Raw genomic sequence first — 25925 nt, 5'->3', positions numbered from 1 at the left:
TAATTTACATTTTTCATCATTTGCTGTCAATATTTTCGATTCTTTATTCTATGATAAATGCTATTTTTCATGCCCGACAATCGTATTATCCGATAATTTTAATAGCTGTTCCTCATAGACTTTAGGAAAAATAACTTCTCCTACTCTGTTTCGCTGTTCTTTAAGACGCACGTTTTAACTTGCTCTCATTCTTGCTCTTCTGCAGTTTATCAAGTTACACATTTTTTAGAGCTCGTGATCGTTACGTAAGATCGTCCCAAGTTGACACGAATGAGCGAAACATTCATTTGGGGGGGGGAGGGAGTTGTTTTCCTCATTAGATTTGTCAGTGTCCTAATTTGAAAGTTAACATGTGCTTCTTACTAAGAAAGCAAAGTAAACAGCAATGCGTTCTTATAATTAGGCAAATGCTTTTGTTTGCATAATGATATTAAATGCCATTTTGAAATTTATAAAAATATAATTTGATTGAATGATAAACTATCTTACGTTTTTTACTTGCATTGTGAATAGAAGAAAACGTTCTCTAAAGGAAAAAGGTTCATTTAATTTTATTTCCCGTCAGTTATATGAAGTTTGCGAAGTCTTACGAGGGTGGTCTGAAAAGTTCTCGGCCTCGATCTTAGATGGTAACATTATCTACACGATTTTTTTTTCGTAAGTTGTAACATGAGTCAAAAGTATCCATGTGAAATTGCAAATTATTCTATCAAGTAGTTTTATACAGCTGAGTGAAGTAAAAGTGTTGTGTGCGTCCCTTGAAATGGATAAAATTGAGTATCTTGAGGTTATAAAATTCTTTGTAAAAGAAGGTTTAACGACTAAAGAAATTCATTTGAAGTGCACAAACGTTTATGCGCATCTTCTCCGCTTTCGACAATTAAGAAATGGGCTGCCGAGTTTAATCGCGGCCGTACCAGCTTGAAGATGATCCACGTGAAGGACGTCCAAAAATTATAACAACACCAGAAATCATTGATCAAGTGTACGATGTGATATTGGATGGCCGGTGAGTCAAAGTTAAAATTGCTGAGACTATAGGCATTTCAAAAGAACGTGTGGGATATATTTTGCATGATGAATTGCAAATGATTAAGCTTTGCGCAAGATGGGTGCCGCATTTGCTCACAGCAGATGAAAAACGCACTCACATGAAAAATCTCTGAACAGTGCTTGGAGCGTTTTAACAAGAATAAATCTGATTTTGTGGGTCAATATTTTACTATAGATAAGACTTGGGTTCATCATTACACACCAGAATCTAAACAGCAGTCAAAACAGTGGACAGATGCCGATTGTTCAGCGCCAAAGAAGAGAAAATCAGTTCCATCAGCAGGAAAGTCATGGCATCGGCGTTTTGGGATGCTAAAGGCATTTTTTTAAAATTAATTATCTTGAAAAGGGTAAAACAATAACTTCGGAATATTATTCTGATATTTAAACCCGACTAGACGCAAAAATTGGTGAGAAAAGGTCCGGCTTGCAGAAAAAAAACATCTTTCATCAGGACGATGCACCTACCCACGAAGGTGTTTTGGCGATGGGGAAATTAAGAAATCTGCACTATGAATTGTTGAAACGTTCACCCTATTCCCCAGATTTGCCTCCCTCTGACTTCTATCTCTTCCCAAAACTAAAACTCTTCTTCGCTGGTAGAGTGTTTTTCTTCGAATCAAGAGATGATTGCAGCTGTAGAAGGGTATTTTGCAGATCTCACTGAGAACTGTGCTAAATAACCATCTCAAATTTTTAATTTACATTTTTCATCATTTGCTCTCAATATTTACGATTCTTTATTCTATGATAAATGCTATTTTTCATGCCCGACAATTGTGTTATCGGACAATTTTAATAGCTGCTCCTCGTAGACTTTAGGAAAGATAATATTCTCCTGCACTGTTTCGCAGTTCTTTAAGACGGAATAATGGCGCTGGAGCATCGCTGGAATAAATTTATTAGTCTTAAGAGAGATTATGTTAAAAAATGAAGAAAATTTCGAAATTAGAAATTCATTTTTTCATTGTTAGGCTAAGAACTTTTCAGACCACCCTCGAACTTTGATTTCTTTTGACGCTTGCATGCTTTGTATAATATGTTTATGAGGAATCACCTTGGAAAATTCCATTCCTAATGCCAATATCACCGAATTGCTCCTTATCGACTATTATGATTTCCCAGCAGAAGTAATAAAAGAACATATGTTTTTGCTAATTCCGGATATTTCTACTGATATTAGGATCCAGGAATGTCAGAGTAGGATACATACTCTCTTGTCGGATACACCTGGCTCGCCAAGGGTACTGAAACAAAACGACAAAACAACCGTCATCTACATCTTCCTCAGATTAGCTTTTTTTAAATTGTATTTTGTTCAGTCGTATATATTGAATTATCCGATAAGTACTGGTATATGCAATATGGTGTAATTGTAGTGAACGACTTAACATTTGGCAAGCATAATATTGGAGGATAGCTCTCTGGATCTTCACGCCTATCCTTATCTTTTATAAAGAGAAATATACTCTAATATATCATCCAATCTTCAATTGTGTTCCATTCGATTATTGTTATTATTATTATTATCAAATAATAATAATAACACACAGAAACAATAACACACATACCAGACTATAGAACTATTTACAGAAGTACGGCATCATCTCCAAAAACCAATACGGCTTTCAGAAAACAAAAAAACACCATCACTTTATAAGAAGACAGTAGTAGTAGGGTCACTTCTGACCAGATAAAGATCAAGATAAGATAAGGAATCGTGACGTGATTGGTTATTCATTTGATGACGTCATTGTGTACGACGTTATGTGTTTGGAATGTTTGGAATTTCCCTTGGGGCATATGTGTCAGTGACGTGAGTTCTTCTGTTTTGGTTCGCGTATGGAATTATGGGCGATGGTAGAGATAAGGATTCGTGTTGTGATTGGCGGTGCACTTATAACCAAATCAAGATCAAGATAAGATAAGGAATCGTGACGTGAATGTTTGTTGTTATCAGATGAAGATAAGTGACGTCATTTGTTATTTGTAAATAAGTGAAGTTGTTGTTTTGAATGGAAAGGGAGATATATTAGTGGATAAGGAATCGTGTCATGATTGGTGGGACACTTCTGACAAGATCAAGATAAGATAAGGAATCGTGATGTGAATGTTTGATTTAATTATATGCTGACATCACTGAAACATACAGTTTTTTCCTTCTTCTATCGATGGCTGTACTAATTTTCCAATACATTTTGGGATATTTCTTTCCTGTTAAAAGGTGGGAATTCTTAGAGAAATTGATGATGGCGGCAGTATTTGGAGCTTTTCTGAATAATTTAATTATATACTGGTGTCCCTTAAACACACACATTTTTTCTCCATAGCTCATCCGTATTTTCTTCTATATTCATATTCTAATTCAAGTTCATATTTTATTCATAATTCATTCAAATATTTTGATTTCTCTAAAATTAAGATCTTAAAGTTCAATAAATAAATAAATAAACAAATCGTGTGTGAATTCACGGCGATTTCGAAAGTGATCTTAAACATACATGACACATCATCAACACTGTTTGTTCTTTTAAGTTTACACATTTTATTGCACAGATATTATTTACAATATAATATGCAAAAATAGGAATTTACAAATATCACCACTGTCTGTGAATGGAATTGTGGGCGATATTTTTGAGATAAGAGATCTTGGAATTTTCCCAGGGCGACACACATCTGTCAGTGTCGTCATATGTTTGTGTTTGGTTATCTATAGATGCGAGTACTAATTTTCCAATACATTTTGGGGTATTTCTTTCCTGTTAAAGGGTGGGAATTCTTAGCGTAGAATCTAGTGGCGGCTGTGTTTCTAGCTTTTCTGAATAATTTAATTATATACTGGTGTCTCTATGGCATTTAATAAATTAACAAAATAAATTAAAATAAACGCACAGTTAAATGGATTACAAAACCTTTTGTATGTATTCTAGAAATTCTAATGATAATTAAAATTACTTACTATCTTTCCATTATGGAAAGATAGTAAGTAATTTCAGATAGTAAGTGAAAAAATCCCGTGTACTTTTAAATGCTTTTGAAAACATAACGAAAGTTTCTGTGCTTTTAACAATGTTAAATTTAATTTTACTACAATAACAAATTTCCACGATTGCAAATGAATAAACTTCAAGATGTGTGTCACATTGTCGAAAACGACTTGATTTCAATTCCGCAAGCATGGGAAATAATATATATATATGAAATAATATACATGGGAAATAAATAAATAAATAAATATATATATATATATATATATTTGAAGTCAAAGTAAATTCACACACAATTTTTTTATTTAGTTGTTTATTTTGCTCAGTTATTCTGGTTAGAAGATGTAATTAAACTGAATTTCAAATTTACTAGAGAAAGCTTTTTCACTTTATTTAATTTCTGCATGTTAGATTCAGAAAAACAATGTAAATAATATTTCAATCAAATAAAAGGTAACATAGAAATTAACAAAGTATACTAGAGAGCTAATATTCATTTTAAATATAAGAAAATGCTGACGAAAAGATACAACCCAAACACACGATTTCTCACCTAGCCACAACAAAATTGCGTCCAGAAATGAGACACATCTTTAACCACGCTACCGGCCGGGATGTATACATAGGTCCACATTTCCATGGATGCGAAGTGCATATTAAAATTGTAATACCATTGATATTACATTGAAATATATGATGGATACGAAGCGTATGAGGATGCGTATTTTATCCATAATGGCCGGTAAGGTGGTTATGATAACACAAAAAAAAATCTACATTGGGGGAAAAATAAATTCACACACAATTTATTTATTTATTTATTTATTTTGCAAAGTTATTCTGGTTAGAATATGTAGTTAAACTGAATTTTAAAAGTAAAATACAGAAAATACAACCAAGCAGATTGAAAAAATAAATAAAATAAAATAAAAAGATAAAAATAAAAATTTAAAAGTCCAAATACAACTCTTAGTACAAAATGTCGCGAAACATTGTGAAATTAACAGAATAGGCAAGTGGTGAATTTACGTTTCTTCCCATGATGTTGGTAAGTAGAGAAAGTCCAGAAGAATGGGGAAAAAACATACCCTTGAGCAAAGGAAATAAACGAAACGCAGAGTAACCTATAAGGAAAAAAAGAGTCAACTGCATTTTAGACCTTGTGTTTGTGTGTTTGTGCTGTGAATTAAAAACCAACAATTTGGAATATCTATTGTTTTCAGAACCTAGATAGTTCCAAGATGCCCCCATTCTGCAAAGAAAGTAAGTTAATCTTTTTTGTTTAACTGGAACATAGCAAGTGATATTTGTATTTCAATGACCAGTGCTCGTATATTTTGATAAGCACTATTTTAATTCTAATACTGAATAGTTTTTCATAAGAATAATCACAGGTTACATACATTAGAGAATATCACCATGGGATACATTAACGACTTTTCATGTCTAAATTATTAATATATGGTTAAAAGGTGCTCGGGCAACGAGAAAAAAAGTGTGTGACTGAGGGGACGCCAGTGATAGCCTATAATTAATTATTAAGAAATGTCTAAATGCTACCGCCATCTCATTCTCCTCTATCTCATCATCATACTCCTCTATTGACAAGAAAAACGAATGAATGTTTGTGTGTGTTTCAGAAGGACAGCAATGATAGCCTATAATTAATTATTGAGAAGAGGTCTAAATGCTGCAGCCATCTCTTCACTCTAAACTAAAATTGTCATTCCTAATAACAGGAATGAAATACACCAAACCTATATTAGAAAATTCGTACTGCCAACTATAGACAACCAAAGACAAAACGTAACATCAATCACAGATGTGTGTCACCCTTGGAAATTCCAAGATATCTTATCTCTAACCATTACCCACAAGACCATACGTGAACAAAAACACACTACGTGATATCATTTAGACATATGTTCCCCAGAAAATGCCAAGCTCATAACGTCATGATTCCTTATCTCTAAACATCACCCACAATCCTATACGCAAACCATTTACTTATCTACATCTCACAACAACACACACATCCACGACATGACGTCACTTACCACATTCACCCTATCCAAATAGGATTAAAGTGGGACACTTTAATCCTATTTGGATTAAAGTGTCCCACCCATCACACCACGAATCCTTATCCACTAATGTATCTTTCTTTTCCATTCAAAACAATAACATTACTTATTTACAACTAACAAATTACATCACTTATCTACATCTGATAATAACACACGTCCAGGACACGGAAGTAACTTCCCCCATTTAGCCTACCCCTATTTGGTTTAAACTGTCCCACCAATCACGATACGATTCCTTATCTCTAACCATCCCCCACAATTTCATATGCAAACAAAACAAACAAAGTGACATCACTGACACTTATGTTCCCCAGAAAAATTCCAAACATTCCAAACTCATGACATCATGCACACAATGACATCATCATCTGAACAACGAATCAGATAACGATTCCTTACTTGATCTTGATCTTGTCACTAGTGCCTGGCATGTTGGAAAATTCGTGCTGCCACCATAGAGAACCAAACACCTCGTGATGTCAATGACAGATATTTGTCATCCTGCGAAATTCTAAGGATAACATACTCGATCTTTTCTCTGAACATTATCCACAATTCCATAGGCAAACCAAAACACCACGCGATGTCACTGACACGTATGTTCCCCAGAAAATTCCAAGCTCATAACGTCACGATTCCTTATCTCTAAACATCATCCACAAATTGTGGTGAGCTATGAAAATTTTAACAAAGGGCTCGCATCGTCGAGCAAAAAAAAAAAAAAAAAAAAAGGCCTAACTTAGCCTCTTTTAATATTTATATTGTGACTTTAGAGAGCGTCCGATAGATATGATAATTCCTGTAGAATATCAATAATTAATGCTAGGTCTTTTAAAAAATTCAAATTGAGAAGTCGGTTTAATAAGCCTTTGTATTATCATTCGATACAAAATGCTTGCATAAAGCTGGGTAATTTCTCCACAAAGCAACAGCCGTTCGTAAACTGCAAGCTGCCCATTGTGGTCCAAACACACGTCCGATCTTTAAAATGTCGATACAAAGGTCTTTTGCAATCGTATTTAATTCTCGTTGATTTTTTGGTGATTGATGATAAAAAACATATTACTTATCCATAAATATTTCAAAATTATTTATTTCTTTAATGTTTTTTTTATCGAATCGTCTATTGCTAAGCGTAAACGATGAGCGCAATGCCAAATCACAAAGAAAGTTGGGAAATTTTTGTAGAAGTTTGACTGCAATAACCTGATTTATTTCCTAACATTACACTAGCTACATCAGAACAAAATACAATGAAATGATTTTTTAAATAGTTATCAGAAAATCCATATGAATTTAAAGTATCATGTATACATTCCATGGTGGTATTTTCTAGTTCTACAAGATTATTAAACAAGAAGAACAAGGGGATCGCAAATTTGAGAAAAATTTAACAAAGGGCTCGCGCGAGCCCCCGTGAGCAAGGGTAGGGTAAAGAGTGATGACTGACATCACTCGTGACGTCCCCATTTCTGGTTATCAGTTAGAGACGTTGCTTAAACTGAAATGGGGTGCGTGACATCGCACACACCTCTCTTTATTCTACCCTTATTCAGTTCATAGTGACCAGATATCTTGGAGGAGGGGGGGTTCATTGTAAGAAATGGTGACGCTAAATTAAAAATTCCTATAGTCTAAATTAAGGGATGAATTACCACGCACTTAAATTATATGAAACTCTTGCTGCTACCTATAGACAAGTATTCTCCCCATAATTCCACACTTGAGCTAAAGACCCCGAAATGTGACTAAATATCCTCACTCAGAATTCCACACTATAACCATAACCCATAATTCTACACAGTAATCATTACCCAGAATTCCACACTCAAACCAAAGACGCAACATGATGTCAGAGACAGCTGGATCCGCTAGTTCAATTCCCAGGAGTCCATACTCTTAACATCACCCACAAGTCCACACTTGAACCAAAGACATAATGTGACATCATGGACAGCTGCATCCCCTGGGCAAATCTCAGGAGTCCATACTCTAAATATCACCCAGAATTCCAAACTCTAACCTTTATCCAGAATTTCACACTCGAACCAAAGATGCAATTTGAGGTCATAGACATCTAGGTGCCCTAGGTAAATTCCGTGGATTCCATAATCTAAACATCACCCAGAATTCCATACTGGAACCATTACCCATGATTCAGAACTCCAATCAAAACAAAAAGAGGACGTTCTCATGCATCCAGGATACAGATAACATCACCAACAGCCGATGCCAACTATAATGACGTCACATATCTACATCTGAAAAACGTAACCACAGACTTCCCCACTTTACCCTACCCCTATTTGGTTCATAGTGACCAGACATTTTCTAGCACATGAAGGCAAATGTAAATGCGAACTGCAGTGGACCACTCACCACACTCTCCGAACGTGAAAGTAGGGTGCTGTAATTGATAATACTGTATGTAAAAACAGCAATTCGCTATTCGACATTGAATAGCGAATTCTGGGTATCAACTAGAACACAAATCTACACAAGAGCATTCAGACCCGAGACGCAAAATATAAGTTTCAATGATAGAATCAAAATATGCAATCCCCAGATTACCTAAACCAATATGCAACATCGTATTCAGTGGTGCAAAGAGCATATACATTGCTACATGGAGCTTGGAAACCTGTGTTATGGAGCGATGAATCATGTTACACCCTCTATCAAGCAGATGAATGGATGTGAGTGTGGTGAATGCCCAGTGACAATTTTCCCAGTGACTATTTTTCCTCCTTCAGCCTAGGACTTCTGTTTGTGGTGCCACAACCATTGAACTCTGAGAGATAACTGAAAATTCTGGGCAATGAAATCCTTCCTACTTTTTGTGGGGTTTCTAAGTAACTGACCATGTCTTTTTCAGCAAGGCAATGCACTGTCTGATAAGGCTGCTGCTGCTGTAACTGTGTGGTTTGGTGTAGGGTTCAATGTTACCACACTTAAGTGGCCTCCACAGAGCCCTGATCTGAACTCTAATTGAACATTTGTAGAATGAACTGGAGCGAAAAGAGTCTAGGATCTAATTACATGCCTACATGAAAAATTGTCTAAAATTCCAATTGATCGCTAACGTACGCTTGCAGACAATATGTCCCGTAGGACTGCGAAAGTTATCGTAGCGAAAGCATATCCTATATCTTATTAAGGTGGGCATCCCAGCTGTTTATTGCTTACACTATGGTGTCCGTTGACTTCTGTCCAAACAGTGTATTGTCCTTTAGAAAGAGGTGGTGACATTGAATCTCAAACTTTTCATTCGCTATTTTGAAACCTGAATGAATATAGTATTCATTCATTCAAAATAGTATTCGCTATTTTGAAACCTGAATGTTTATATCCAAAAGATATACAAGTCATTTATTTGAGATGTTAACTGTAATGTTAATACAACATGTGTTACGGAATGTTTTATTTTCTTTTAACAGGTTATTTGTTTTACATTACTCTATTATTATTTTGTTTTTTTGTTGTACTACCGATTTATATTTTAAATTTTTATTTTATTTTGTTCTTTTCCAGTAGAGAATTCTACAGGGTGTCCCAAAATTCACGCAAGAAGTAATTTTGATAGAAAACACAGGATTTTAATTAAAAATCGTAATTTCTTATTGATTCATAAAGTATATAGTATAGGGTCATGCATGAAATAGCATATCGGGTAAATGGCCTCCACGGCTTTGCTGGCGCATATCTTTTGTCGAAATTTTCCATGACCATTTTGCATAAATGTGGCTGAATTTCGTTGATACAGCGTTCAATTTCCTCCTTCAAAGCGTGGGTGGTCAGTGGCTTGTTGGCATAAACCTTAGACTTCAAAAAAACCAAAGAAAAAAGTCCAACGGCGTTAAGTCACATGATCTGGGCGGCCAATTCTGATCACAAAAACGGGAAATTACACGACCAGGAAATGACTCATGCAGTAATTGAATTGTTTCTCAGGTTGTATGGCATGTGGCACCGTCTTGTTGAAACCACATGTCATCCACATCCATATCTTGTGATTTAAGCACAAAAAAACTGGATTATCATGTCGCGATAGCGAGCACGATTAACTGTTATTGCCTTACCAGCGGCATTTTCGAAGAAGAATGGACCGATGATGCCTCCAGCCCAAACTCCGCACCAAACAGTGACACGTTGTGGATACATTTGTTTCTCAACAATCACTCGTGGATTTTCTGAACCCCAAATGCGACAATTTTGTCGATTAACGAAGCCATCAAGATGAAAATGAGCCTCATCGCTGAAGATGATTTTGTTCGAAAAATCTTCATTCTTTTTAAAATATTGCTCAACAATGAAAATGCGTTGTTCTTTCGTGTAGCGCTCCATTTTTAATAACCCTGAACTATCAGCTGTCACGCTGTCTTTTTTTTTTTTTTTTTTCTCGTTGGCAACACTTTATCGCACAAATGGCGCTAAATTTAAATCTTGCTTGAATTTTGGGACACCCTGTAAATCCCTTAAATAGTTAAAGTTTGCAGAAGCATTAATATGCTATTGTAGTTAATGGGACAGTATATGCTAAAACGTACCTTGTGATCATTTTCTAGCTGCTGTAGTAAAAGCTTCCAATTATTTATATCATAATTAACACGGTAGTATCCAGCTTCCTGGAGATTGGCAACAATCCATTTGGTGCTGTCAGGTAAGTTTTCAAGTGTTCCTAGCAAGAGTAAGTATATGTTTCCGGTTAATTTTATATGTGAAAATGATACACAGATCTTAACATTTCATTTCTGAAATGAATAATAATGTAGTGATATTAGCAAAGTTATCTATATACTTTGGAGAATACCTCTTGCACTTAGATAGATTCATAAATTTATAAAATAAATATATATAAAATCAACTTTGTGACATTTTAAGAAAGTTGAAAAACATTTCGTAATTGAAAAAATAACATTATTTGCCTTCAACACCGCAATAAATAATTATCTATTGAAATGAAAGTTTTCATATTTTAACCCAAATTATGAAATTCTGAGGTACGGTGTCACGGTGTCACCTCAGAGGCCTGGTTTGGCCTCTGAGGTGACACCAGAGCAATTCAAACTTTTGTAGAACTGTAGAAGCAATTCAAATACGTAAAGTATCGAAAACCATCAAAATATCTTGAAGTACAGTACTTCATTGATAATCATAGTAGAATAGAATAATTTTTAGACCATTTCTTTAAAAACATTAAAAGTAAAAGTGATTAGTTTTGATTTTTCTTAAGGAGTACAAAAGAATATCGAATTTATTATGATTAAATCGCATACACGGATAAACCTTCGTATTAATATTTTTGTGAGATATCTTTGATATAATCAGTTTTCTTATAGTATTGGGTTTAAATATTTCCAGAATGATTTTAGAAATTATTGTGATTTGTCAGAAATAGCAGTCTGAACCCGAATTTTAACGTATATTTACTTTCTTCTTTTACAGCACAACATGGGAAAATATCTATTTTCGATGTTAAGAAGCACGGAATAAACTGAAATTGTGATGACACTCATTATTCACGAAAGCTCAGAAACAAGTAAGGGTTAGCAAGAAGCATATTCACTATACCACGAATCCATTCCGAGCTAAATGTGGAAAACGAGAATTTAAGTGATTAATGAGTGTCATCACAATTTCAGTTCATTCCGTGCTTCTTAAAATCGAAAATAGATATTTTACCATGTTGTGCTGTAAAAGAAGAAAGTTAAATATACGCTAAAATTAAGGTTCGGACTGAATACAATTTTTCTGGCTTCAAAAGACATTGAAAATTTGTTGAGGAACGCCTTAAAATTGATAGTTATGCTAATCAGGAAGTGGAATATTTTGTTCGAAAAATGTTTGTTTGAAAAATTTGTTGAGGAACGCTTTAAAATTGATAGTTATGCTAATCAGGAAGTGGAATATTTTGTTCGAAAAATGTTTGTTTGAAAAATTTGTTGAGGAACGCTTTAAAATTGATAGTTATGCTAATCAGGAAGTGGAATACTCGTGATATCATAGTTAAGAGTTTCATGTGAAATGGAAACAAATCGTTTCGCTTTCCTACAAAATTGATAACTTCATAAAAATTTAAAATAATTCATTTTATAGTGATTTTCATTGGTTGAGTTGTTCCTGCTCGTTTTAATATAAGCGAATTTTTATCACTCATTACTGCTTTATCAAACCTAATACTTGTTATATTACATAAATAACCTTTAAATGAAAGGCCATGGACGATCTTTATTTTATTTTATTTTATCTTTTGAGAAAAAAGCTGATAAGTTTTGTTGTAAAGTAATGCTGCAAATACGGTATAAACATTCAGTTCCTGGTGTCTTGCGATTGTAGATCATTAAAAATCGCCAAAGGGTAGACTCTCGAGAGAATCAATAATTCAGTTGTCATTAGCAGGCTCTGCAGATCGGTGAGGTATGTATGTGAGTCAAATAATCAGTTTGATTAAGAGATTATATAGAGAGTGCAGAACAGCTATTAAATGTATACAAGACTTCTATCAACTGAGTTTGTAATATCTAAAGGCCTGAGAGAAGGATGCAGCAGCCACCGAACCATATTGAAGATTTTCTTTAATGGCACAGTGTAATGCTTCCTGTAGAGCTATGGGAATTGAGATCGGAAGCAATGCCATTCATTCACAATTGTTTGCCGACTATTCAGTGATAATTTCTTAAGATCAGGATGATATTGGGTTTTTATGATGAAAAAACTGCTTGATGTTTACAGCATAGGAGGACTAAAAGTTAAATTGATACGGACGAAATATTTAATGGTTGGTATAGAATTTAGCGACTTACAGTAGGTCTCCTAGTGTCAAGGAAGTAGATCATTTCAGATTAGGATCTATTATTCATAAGTTGGTAACATGTGAGAAAGATGTAGATTATGGTGTTAACCAAGCCCGTAATGCTATTAAGTAAATGAACTAAATGGCGTGTTATGGAGTTGAGGCATTCCACCGGAAACTAAGAAGGTGATGCTCCAAATGATGGTATTGAGTGTTTTCATGGTGGACATCAAGGATGGACATCGAATGCGATGCAGAAGAATCGTATAAGAGCTGTAGAGATAGATGGAGTATAACAAAGTATGTGTTTCTTTTGACTTTTTGACTTTTGTTCATATAATTATGACATTTTCAAAAGTATCAATGAACAATTGATACTTTCAGAAAAATGTAATGAAAAGCAATATTTCATTCTATGTCAAATAACATCATGGACGTTTGATATGTTAGCAATACCTGACTAAGTAGTTTGGGTATTTTATTTTTATCGCAATAATACTATCAACGGAATATGTTGTTAAAAAAAGAAGAAAAAAACTACCTTGAATATATAGCGAGAATGTTCTTTATTAAGTTGTTAGCTGTGATGCAGAAACATGCTCCATTAGTGACAACAGTAAGTATATGATATCAGTGCCCTATCGCTTCGAAGTCCGACCTACCAACCAGTTGGAATATTTGAAATCACATTGTGGCCGCTGTCATTAAAAGTGTAAACGTCATGGAGTAGAACGTCCTTTTCTCCAGGTTCAGTAAACGGCTTCTAAACAGAGAAAAAGGGCATCCAAAAAAGTACAGGTTTGTGCTACATCATATATATACTGTAATCCACTACCTTGGTTTCCATGGAAGTACTGTTGGATAAAAGTCAAATATTACCTCGAACAATGTTCAGGTTCAACTCACGTTGTTCACAGTTCGCCATAATTGGACACTGTACCATTAGAGCGATGTGGCATAGAGTGGCAAATCGGATACACACCATTCAAATCAGGTAGTCGTGTTTGGATATAGCAAATTTCAGCAGAATTTACGCATTATTTACGAGAGTGCATAATCTCATCTCATCTGTTGGGTATTATAGTGATGTACGTATTCTGGTACCTCTATGGAAATGAACCAAGTTAATATCAACATGATAATACCTTCCTTCCCTTCTCATCTGTCCCTTAGGACAGGTTGAGTCCAGTAATGTAGGATTTACGATGAATTAATGCAGCCAGCACGCCACTCTTCTGCTGCATCCCGCAAGGGCAAGGATTTATGACTGTAATCCGTGTGTATTCACGGGACTGATTTGCCTGTTCTGAGGGACTAGAAACCAGAGTTTCTGGGTGGGAAATCCTCAACTTCCGTTTGAGACCATCTAACTCACCTTTAGTCGAAAGAGACCAGATTAGAGGTTCCTCGCTTCATGGACGGAAATCGAACCCAGGTCTTTCCGACCAGAAGGCTTCATCTATACCGACTGAGCTACGAAGGATCAATGATAATATGACATGCCATTTTGCAAGGCAAGTTTTACTATAACTAAATAGTTGCTGGGTGCTAAGAAATAGAAAGCCATAATATTTTTATATATATTTTGTTATTTTGGATTTCTAGAGGCCAAAATATGTTAAACATGGCACTGTTTCTCGGTCTATTGAAAACAGCGCTGTCTGTTATTTGGAAAGAAGACGTTTAAGAAAATAAGAAGAATGGGTTGGAATCAAGGATTAATCTGAGAGGACAAATCTCACCACTGTTCGCGAGCTATATACAGTTGGAATGCAAAAAAAAAAAAAAAAAACACGAATCAAATAAATCAAATAAAGAAATAAAATTAAAGGGGGTTATAACAAACAATCGTTCCGAGTGGCTCAAGCTGTGGAACATATTTATGCAAGAAGGAATTCACACCGTGAACCAAATCCGTGTCAAGAACTCGCTTACTTGCATTAATGCATTTTCGTTTCATTCTTAATTTGATTATTTGGAAAGACATTTTTTGAACAATTAGTCGAGTGAGAAGTGAAATTTAGAAAGAGGACATTATCCTCACGGTTTGCTCTCTCGTTAATACAAGCTTTGATTCAAACCTTACAAAGAATGAGAGACAGATAGGCATCTTTGAAGGATTGGCTAAAATAGTAAAACACAGTTGCCGAAAGAATTGAAGAAGTTCTTAAGTTCTTAAGAAGAGAGTTTCTAGGGGAAAAGAAAAGTTTAGGTTAGGTTAGGTTTAGAATATTTTCATTATGAATAGTTTTTCTCTCAAGCAATTAACTTTGCTTTTGAGTATAATTACAGAATAAACTGGAGTGGAAAGTACAGAAAAGCTTGAGCACAAACTAAGCTTTTCTTAATGGATCAGAAATAACAAAAATGACAATTCAAATTAAAAAAAAAGAAAAACAGAATATAACCAACATACTATAAATGCAGTCGATTTCTGTCAAGAACTCGTCGTTTTTCAAGAACAAGTTTCACTTGTATTCGGCAGTATAAAAGTGTCAAGTGCTCTCAGTCCTCTGCAGCAGATACTTAAAATGCCTTACAGGATGCATTTCTTTTGTATTGCATTGAGAATTTATCCGATATCATCAACATCAATCGCAAGTTACGAGCTAAGCTTAAGAAAATTGAGATATCAAAAATTATTTATGTTAGGATGAGTCAGGAAGGCATGTGGAGCGCAGCAACCCTTCAGAACACGTTCAATTTACAGACAAAAATACTAGCTGTGGTGGTGGTGGTTGTCGACAGTAGATGGCGTTGATGTAGGTGATTGGTAGTAGAAGTTCGGTGTGGTAGTGGAGACGGAGTGTTGTATAGTAGGTGTCCTCTCGCGATGAGTCTTCGGACTCCTTGGAGGTGTCACGAATAATAATAAGAATATTGGATTCACTCGCCGAAGGGAAAGACATGCAAAATAAAATTTTAAAGAGACTTTTTTTATATATTTTTATAATTTTTTGCTGAATTTCTACTTTTGTATTTTTAAATATTAGTATTATTTCTCAGTCATTTTTCTTTCCTCAAAGTGCAAAACATCTGCGCTTTAAAAAAAATAAAATTTTGAAATGTTATCATACGGGCAGCAAAAGATTTTTCGTATATCAGATCCTGGTTAGAACAAGTAGTATCTGGATCTAAGCCTGAAAAAGTATTTAAAAAAGGTTGACACATTAATTGAGGACGCAACAGTATGTTGAGGTTTTTTAAAATAAAGTGTATGTGAAATACTGATGTGTCGTACTGCTTCTTGCAACAGTATAATAGAGAGTAACATGGCAGAGAGTAACAAAAGCAACAAGTTGCTTTTGTTTTTTTTAGATTATATTTGGTCATTCAAATATATAACTAAAATCAAATATATTGATTTTTAATTGACCATAATTTATAAACATCTAATACAACAAGTTTCGCCGACGGGGCTTTTCGGCTTCATCAAGGCTTATAACGGTAAGAGAAAAAAAACTCAAAGTGTCTAGTACAGAGAAAATAGATTAATACCATCGTATGAATTAAACATTAAAACAGAACGCGTAACATTACACGCATGCAGCGTGTTGTGTTAGTCATTGTTATGAGAGCACGTTCTGTAGTTTTGAGCGAAATTAATTCTGGCATACTGAGTGTTCTTATTAAGGTTTTCCATATGTCAGTTATTATCATTCCCTGGTTTCTGTTAAGATTTTATCCAGAATGGAGGACTACAACGGCTTCTTTGAAATTTCTACAACAGAAATCTCCTTCTAGGTCAGGCATGGAGCTACTATCCAAATCAATGGTATGGTTAGTAATCGCGAAATGATGGGCTAGACCTGAGTTGTCTGGTCTGTTGTTGCACCCACATATTTATTGTCCAAACACCCCTCCAGCCTCCTAAAAGGACATATCAGAAAATCGGACACTTACATTAAGAATTCAAAGCACTTTATTGAAAAAGTGAAAAACATCTCGATCTTAAAGACAGTGATTCCCGCTAGCTTGGACGTGGTATCTCTATTTACCAACATAGAAGAAGTTATCAGTATCCTTTAAAATCTCTTCCTGAGGATACGGCTCATATATTCGTCATTGCCTTAAATCTAATTATTCTAAATGGAATGAAACGATATATGAGCAACTAAATGGCTTAACTATGGCAGTCCCCTTTCGCCGCCCTGTCCAGATCTGTTCATGGAAAAGCTAGAAAAGACATCCTCTCAAAATTAGATCCAAAACTTTTAGTGTAGTGGAGGTATGTAGACGATGTCTTCATAATTTGGAGGGACACAAAAACAGCTCTTTTGGACTTTTTAACCAAAATTAATTCTTTTCACCAAAAAATACAGTTCACTTTTTAACTGGAAAAAGATAATCATCTACCATTTTTGGATACCATAATCAAGAAACTAGCAGATGGACATATCAAACTAATAGTCCACCGCAAACCAGCACACACTGGACGCTACCTTCATTTCAAATCAACTCACCATATTTCCCAGAAGATCAGTATAATACATAAGCTCAACAATAGAGCCACGAACATCATCTCAGAATAAAAAGAACTCTATGATGAAATTACTCATATATCAGAGACATTAATAAAAAATGCCTATCCAAGGAATCTAATCAACAAGATTTTTCATGGAAACCCCCACAACAACAATAACCTACCATCACTTAATACAGTTCGTTCATAGTTATTCCTTATGCAGGTACAGTGTCCGAAAAGATTACAAAACGTTTTAAACCTTTCAACATCAGAGTTGAGTTCAAACCGGTCAAGACTGTTCGTCAATTTTTAAAATCGCCAAAAGATATTAATGCTGTTTTCAAACACACTGGAGTATACAACATCCCATGTGCTTGTAGTCTAAACTATATAGGACAGACGTCGAGAAGCCTCGAAATCCGAAAAAAAGAACATATAGGAGATATTAATAACAACAGAACAGACAACTAAGTTCTATCCCATCATTTCGCGATTTCTAACCATACCATTGATTGGGATATCAGCTTAAAGGAGATTTCCGTTGTAGAAATTTCGAAGAAGCCGTTGTAGTCCTCCGTTCTGGAGAAAATCTTAACAGAAACCAGGGAATGATAATAGCTGACATGTGGAAAACCTTAATAAGATCACTCAGTCTGAGAGAATTTAATTTCGCTCAAAACTACAGAACGTGCTCACATAACAGTGACTAACACAACACGCTCCATACGTGTAATGTTACGCGTTCTGTTTTAATGTTTAATTTATACGATATTGCTACTCCATTTTCTCTGTACGAGTTTTCACTTCGATATTCGATGTGGATATTCTCTTGCCAATGAATCTGCTATCCAGAACTAAAAAACACATTTGAAGAAACTCTCAAACCTCTGTAAGATATCATTAGGTTCCTTTTGTGGAGACATATCTGTCTTCACAAAACAGTTATAAATAATTGTTCTAAATTTACAAAGAGATTCGTGTCAGAAACGCATAAATATTTTCTAACATTATTTTTTAGCATATTTGGCTTTTATATTTACGAATATGCAACTAAAATTAAAGTATTTATATCATTTTATTTCAAGTGACTTACCGTTAGTTTTGTGCAACCATAAATGAGCTTTTGGTTCCCATTCCATTTTGATTTCGTCAGTGTAAGTGAGTGGGATTTCCCAGTTAGGACTGAAATATATAATAATTTATTATTATATGATATGAAATAATATAAAACTGTGATAATAACTTTTAAGATGAGAGAGCTGGTTCATTATGTTATTATCACGGAATATTTACCTATACAGTAATACCTTACGCAGCACGGTTAATATGTACCGAAAAATTTCCATGCCATACTGTTTAAAACATTATTATAATGTATTATAGTGTAATGTGTTCCAAACAGACAATTACCGCAATGGTGAAAAAAAATTATCCATAATTTATTGAATGCAAGGTCACCAGAAATACTAATTAATGCGCAGGAAAATTAAAAAAGATTAAAATAATAGTAGAAAATCATAACAGAGAAAAAATGAGTAAAGAGTTTTATTTTTGATAATTGAATACAAATATTTAGTTGTAAAATTTAAAAATTGTAGTTTTCACAGCTTTTTCTTAATTTTCTCTTGCATGCATATCTTTGTAACATCGAACGGCATTTTGCAATGCTTGTCAATGCTTCGTTCAATGTTAGGAACGGAGTGCATAAGAAAATCATAAGCACCATCTATTTTACCGGTAAAACTTGAAAGCTAAATTAGAGAATATTGTAATTACGTCAGCTACAGTTTCATCTAATTTATCTTCCTCTTCTTCATATAAATATTATTAATTCATCTTCACAAATGTTTCATCACCGAGGTCATTTAAATGAGAACTAATGAATTTGTGCACATTGTCATAATCCCAAGTTTCAAACTTGTGATCTTTCCCAATCTGCACAATGTTTTCTGAAAAAAAATTATTCGAGATTCAAAACTTGTGAAAACATTCTTCCAATGTGATAAAACATAACGCCACACACTTCTGATTGCTAGTAGTTACTTCGAGCCAGGATTCACCAATGTTTTCTTCAGCTTTTTTGATATTAAAACAGTTTTCTCATTTTATATTGCAAAGATTGCAAAGTTGTATAGTTTATAGTATGTGCAGAATGCTTATTTTACAATACGCAGAATGCGTAATTGCCTATCTTAAGATGTATTCACATAATGCCTTATAGATTAGTATTTTCATGTACATGGGAACAACATATATGTTTTAATCGACTACTTTATTTGCTATTACCAGGAGTTTGTTGTGAAGATAGTATATATGGCTTTATCAATTTCTGTTAGCATCGAAGTGAAATTTATTGTTTTGAATCTATGCAATAGCTGTTAATTTAATGGGGTGCTTCCTGGCGCAAAGGAGAAGGGATGTCGAATAGTGGGATACTTAGTTTTTCTATCTGTGTAATTTTGAATATCATTAACATTGTTTTTTCAGAGTTTATTTGTATGTCATTCTCGGTTAGAAAGTTGATGACCAATTTAATGTCTGGAAGCATTTTTTTGTAACCCGTGTTTACATAATCACTTCATCCGAAACCAGAAAAATGAAGAGCTATAAATGCCAGGAAGACTTAACGGGGGAAAGAAAGCCACATATCATGCAGGAACTGCCAGAAAAATATGCATTTTCTCAGTTTGTGATTGTCTGGAGCTAATTGGCAGCGAAAGTCGAATGCGAAGAGTGATAAGTGGAAGTCCCCACACTATAAAGAAAACAAAGGAATGACGCCTTCAACGGCAGGCAGGAAAGAACTATCGCAAGGAAAGTAGGTGGCAAACAGTTAATGCAGCAAACAACAGCAGGTGGTAAACAGCTAACGCAGAATCATCAGCAGAGGAAATGAAAAACAAGGAGTACAGTAATGGAAACTAGTTGAGCACACTTTTAATGTATTACTAGAAAATAGATTTACAAAACCTAAAACACTGTTTAATCATATTTGTTGCTATTTGAAAAACTTACCACACAAATTACTGAAAAATTCAACCAATATGAGGAATTTATTAAATTTAATAACAGTTCTATAGACGATGTATTGCAGACCGTTAGAGAAATTAAAAACAGCGTTAAAGACCTAACAGAAAGACAGCATAACTTAATTAAAGAGACACCAGAACAACAGCAAGAACTAAATTCTTTAAAGGAACACTGCAAACAACTGTTCAACCTATTGGCAAACACCTAAATCAACAGTATAAAAATGATCATCTCATAGGTTAACCTTATAAGCGCTAGCAGGATTAAAAAACCAGTAGCCAAGGATCTGAATGGAACTCATGAAAGTAGTAGGGGTGGCACTAAGAACAAGATCAATATAAGATAAGGAATCGTGACGTCATGAGCATGGAATGTTGGAATTTCTCTGGGGGATCATCTGTGTGCGACGTCACGTAGTGTGTTTTAGTTCCCATATGGAATTGAGGGTAATTGTTCGCATATGAAATTCTGGATAATGGTTTGCATATGGGATTGTGGATGATGGTTAGAGATAAGGACTCGTAATGTCATCAGTATGGAATGTTTAGAATTTTCGTGGGGACATGTGTCAGTGACATCACGTTGTGTGTTTTGGTTTGCATATGGAATTGTGGATAAGTGTTTGCATATGAAATTCTGGGTAATGGTTTGCATATGGAATTCTGGGTAATGGTTTGCATACAGAATTCTAGGTAATGGTTTGCATTCGGAATTGTGGGTGATGGTTAGAGATAAGGATTTTTGATGTCATGAGTATGGAAATTCCCTGGGGGACACATCTGTCTGTGACATAATGTTATGTCTTTTTGTTCACATTTGGCATTCTGGGTAATTGTTTGAATTTGGAATTCTGGGTAATTGGTCACATATGGAATTGTGGGTGATGGTTAGAGTATGGAATTCTGGGTAATGGTTAGAGCATAGAGTTCTGACAAGATTCAGATGTAGATAAGGTAAGAATTAGTGAAGTGACATCATGTTGTGTGTTAGGTTCGAGTGTGGACTTGTGTGTAATGGTCAGAGTGGAATTCTGGGATGTGGTCGTGTTTGTAATTGACATGAGATGAGTTTTTTGTTTGCATGTGGCATTATGGGTAATGATTAGAGATTATAATTCTGGGAGGATATTTGGTCAAGTGTTGGGGTCATTGGCTCGATTGTCAAACTATGGGAAGATATTTGTCAATATACCAGTAGACATTTTCTGAAATAATTAGTTACTGGATATCACCAGTATCCTCCTTACTGAACTAAAACGTGCAAATTTTTTTCTTTCATGTTTACATTTTCTAAAATAATTAACTATTGGATACCAGAAGTGTTCTACACCCCCCCCCCCCACAAAAACTAACACATTTTTTCATGTTTACATTTTCTGAAATAATTAATTACTGGATATCAGTGATTTACACCCTCCCCCCCACAAATTTGTTTTCTTTCATTTTCACATGTTCATATTTTCTAAAATAATTAATTACTGGAATCTCAGTTTTACTGTTTTTTTTTCTTTCATGTTTTTCTCGTCAATAGGTTATAGCTAGACATTTTCTAACATAATTAATTACAGGCTATCAACGGTGTTCCCCACACAATACTAAAACACACAAATGCACACACACACCCATTTTTATTCTCTCATGTTCACATTTATAAAACTAATTAAATGTTACCTTTATTACAAGTTCTAAGCAGGATAAATATTCTAAAATATGAGAACACATCAACGATACCTTAATTTTTCGTTTAAATTTACAAATACACATTTATTTGACTGAAATATTATTTACAAGTATATTCACAATTAAAAATTAAAACATGTAATTACCTAGAAATATTTCACAAGATTTGTCTCTCTTGCTATTTTCCTGAAGAAAGAAAAATCCCAAAGGGTTTTGGGTTCGCTCATTTTTTTTACTTTATGGGATACACAGAAGAGTATAGTACAACACAACACACAAGCACACACAAGACGATCTGCGGCTTGAAAGAACGAATTGCAGTAAATAAACTGATAATGCTCTCGATTATTGTTCCTAGAGGTTTCTGTTCAATGTGACGTCATTGAGGTGAAGTGGAAATGTACGTTATTGTCATGGGTATGTTGACTTCCTGTTTGTAAAATTCTGGGTGATGGTTTGAGTATGGAATTCTGAGAAGTGAGGTGAGTTTTTTTTTTTTTTGTTCGCGTCTTTTTTTAACTCATTTAACTCTCTTTTTTAAGTCATTTATTATGTTAGGTTTTTTTCAACACAAATAAATAATTATTTATTCATATTTAAACTAAATATTAGGTCTGTTAACATAATTTTCAAATTAATTCCTCTGCTAGAACTTTCAAAGATTATACCTTAGACTCCCTCATTTTTATTTTGCTTTAGTAAGTGTTGACTGAAAGGAAATGAGACAAACAATGACTGGAAGTAAGGTAAAGTCACCCCTATCCTCTTCTCTTCTGTTAATTTTCATTGTATTATGACAGATTGCACTAAGACTTGGTAATTTGCAGTCGTAATTTTTTTTTTCGCATTCATAATTAAACAGAAATTAAGACTTCAAACTTAACAAGTGTGTCTGAAAGTAGGGTTACATATTTCTTGAAAACAATATGTGACATCAATGTCGACTAAAAAAAAAATTTAAACAAAAATAAGATGTTTAACTTCAAATAAATATTTATGATCACAGCAAACAAGAAATTCATCATCTTGTCAAAGTTTTGACATTCACACTTATATTGTTTTCATCAGTTGTAATACAGCATCCCAAAAATTTGCATCACTTCATGTGTGCTTTTGATATGCTTCTGCATTTATTTAATTTTTTTTTCAATCTGCTTGGTTGTTTTTCTCTATTTTACTTTAAATCTTGCAGTAGTATTTTTATAACTGAAACCTCATAAAAGAGATTTTGTATTTGAACAACTGATTCTTCAGAAGTCGAGATATGGAATTAACAAATTCTGAGGTTGCATCACATCTGGCCACTAAAGCTCAAAATCCAGATTTCATTGAATTTATAAAAGCTGCTCTGTAGCTTTGAGCCTGCTTTCCCACATTTCTTAAGAGTTTTTCATTTCTCATAAAATTAATTCTAATTATTTCTCATAAAAATTCAAAAATATGCTTTTCAAAATTTACTTTTTATGTCTCCTTCGTTGACATACACAAACTGTTTATTGCATTCATAATTTTTTTTCACATTCATAACTAAACAGAAATTAAGACTTTAAACTTAACAAGTGTCTGCAAGTAGGATTTCCATATTTCTTGATAACAATTTGCGACATCAATGACGAACATAAAAAAAAATTAAAAAATGAAAAGAAAAATAAAACGTTTAATTTCAAATAAATATTTATGATAATGGCAAACAAGAAATTCATGAGCTTTTCAAAGTTTTGACATTCACATCCATAATGTTTCATCATTTGGAATACTATAACATCAAAATTCTCATCACTCGATGTGAAATTTTGATATGCATCTATATTATTTTTTCAATCTAATTAGTTGTTTTTCTCTATTTTGCTTTAAAAATTCAAAATATGCTTTTCAAAATGTACTTTTTCTGTCTCCATCGTTGGCATACAGAAACTGCTTTTGCTTGCAAAACTGTGGAGATGAACTGGTTTTCCCTTCTAGCTATTAATTTTACCTTCGATTTCTTGTGCTTCAAACCTACTTCTGCAGTTGAAATTTTAATTTTTTTTCAAGATGTCGTATTTTTCTTTAGCATTAGTAAGTGTAAAGGAAATGAGACAAAAGGTTTGGACTCTCCGTTAGCAATTTCTTATTGGAAACTTGTTTTGAAAGCACAAATAAATAGTTATTTAATTATAAATAATAATTAATAATTAATATATTATTAATTTATAATTATTAATAAATAAGTAGTGTTATGTTTATGTGAGTGTAAAGTCAACAGTGTCTAACCATGACTCATATTTTCCCTTTTGATGTTCATGCAGGGGCCTTATGTGATGCTAATGACACCAACATTCTATATTGAGATTATTAGTTCTGGTTTTCGAGTATGTGGACGAAGTGTTTACAGGAAACTCAAATAATGTCAATAGGTAGCATTAGACAGTTTTCTAAAATATTTAATTACATTATATCAGTTTACCCTACTTATTTTTTCCCATTCCCGACATGAATTTCACAGTACTGATGTTTAAAAATTTTTTTTTTTTTTCTATTTACGTTTTCTTATGTATTATGATCTGTGTTAATGATTTTGCTTAAAGATTTCTTTACACCAATTTTTACACATATGGTCTTCATATAGCAGTAATTTTTTAGATTTTAAAAGTTCATTATTTAAACCTGTGTAGCTCAGTAGAAGTGGCGTTTGCATTCTACAGTGCTTGACCGCACGAAGAAAGGATTTGGTGGTTCAAATCTAGTTACCGACTAGAGGAAATAATTTTTCTGAGCCTTTTTTCGACCGGTTCCCGAGTTAACCCTCCAAAGGTGAGTAGCCGGTCTCACACCGTGGGGTAGGGTTTTTTCACCTGGAAACAAGGGCTTTTCATCCCCCCAGTACAAGCAAACCTGCTGTACAGCAGTGGTAATAACGTGTAAACTGGCAGACCATTATGTCACTGCACTGCAGTTGCAAACTGAACCAGAACACTTAAAACTCACTGAGGCTACAAAACAGTATAATAGCATCATAAACGAAACTATAGTTAAGGAAAATCAGAAAAACAGACTGGACGCAGTCACCATCTTCTTCTTAATCCTTCCTCTTCTACCTTTACGGTCTAAAGGTTTTTATTCTTGCAACGGTAACCGTAACTCGATGATGAGGTGGTTAGCTCTGTGCCTCCTGGTGTGTCCTATGTCTGTAGATGTATGTATTCATGGGGCCCGTTTGTTTGCATTGGGGGGGGGGAACGAAAACCTCTTGTTTCTGGGTGAAAATAAACCCTACCTCCTCTGTATTAGACCGGGTCACTCACCTTTCAATGAAAGAGACAGATAACGGTTCGTCACGTCACTGACGATAATTGATCAGAGGTTTTTCCGATAAAAGTTCTTCGTCTATAACGACTGAGCTACGGAGGCTCTAATCTTAAACCTACATTTAAAAAAAATATATAACGAAGCATTAAGAAAAAAAAAACTGCTCCCAAACCAGAACGAATCCATGGATAACAGACAACATATTAATACACATACAAAGAAAAGATGCCCTATGGAAACGAAAATTCGCCTTACGATACGGTTATACAAGTTGAATAGAAAAGAAAATGGCACCTGTTAACAACACAGTTTAGAATGCAAAATGTAACGATTATAGAAGCAAATTATCAACAGCTCAGAATGACATAAAGGAAACCTGGCACCTGATTATTTAATGAAATGCTGGACAATACACAAAAAACCACTTCCTCAGAAACAATAAAAAACAACTTCGTTTGTGAGCCAAAATCTCTGAAACAGTTGGCAAACAACTTTAATCAGCAGTTCGCGAATTCTGTCCAAACACTACAGGAAACATTC

At 34.2% G+C, this 25925-nt stretch overlaps 1 protein-coding gene across 1 annotated transcript in view; it reads right to left on the bottom strand.

Annotated features, from left to right (window-relative positions):
- Nucleotides 1–25925, bottom strand: part of superdeath (Suppressor of ER stress-induced death) — a 503396-nt gene that overhangs the window by 212389 nt on the left and 265082 nt on the right. The window contains exons 11-12 of the mRNA XM_090396917.1: nt 18482–18570; nt 10678–10808 (exon numbers count right to left, since the gene is read on the bottom strand). Of these exons, the coding sequence (XP_090253043.1) occupies nt 10678–10808; nt 18482–18570 (220 nt within the window). The remainder of the gene's footprint in view (nt 1–10677; nt 10809–18481; nt 18571–25925) is intronic.

The sequence above is a fragment of the Typopeltis vanoorti genome, chromosome 8 (genome assembly GCF_054136105.1).
Source record: "Typopeltis vanoorti isolate ZY-2024b chromosome 8, IOZ_Tvanoo_1.0, whole genome shotgun sequence".
Lineage (NCBI taxonomy): Eukaryota > Metazoa > Arthropoda > Arachnida > Uropygi > Thelyphonidae > Typopeltis > Typopeltis vanoorti.
The sequence above is the reverse complement of the archived record's forward strand: the minus strand, read 5'-3'. Positions and strand labels throughout refer to the sequence as shown.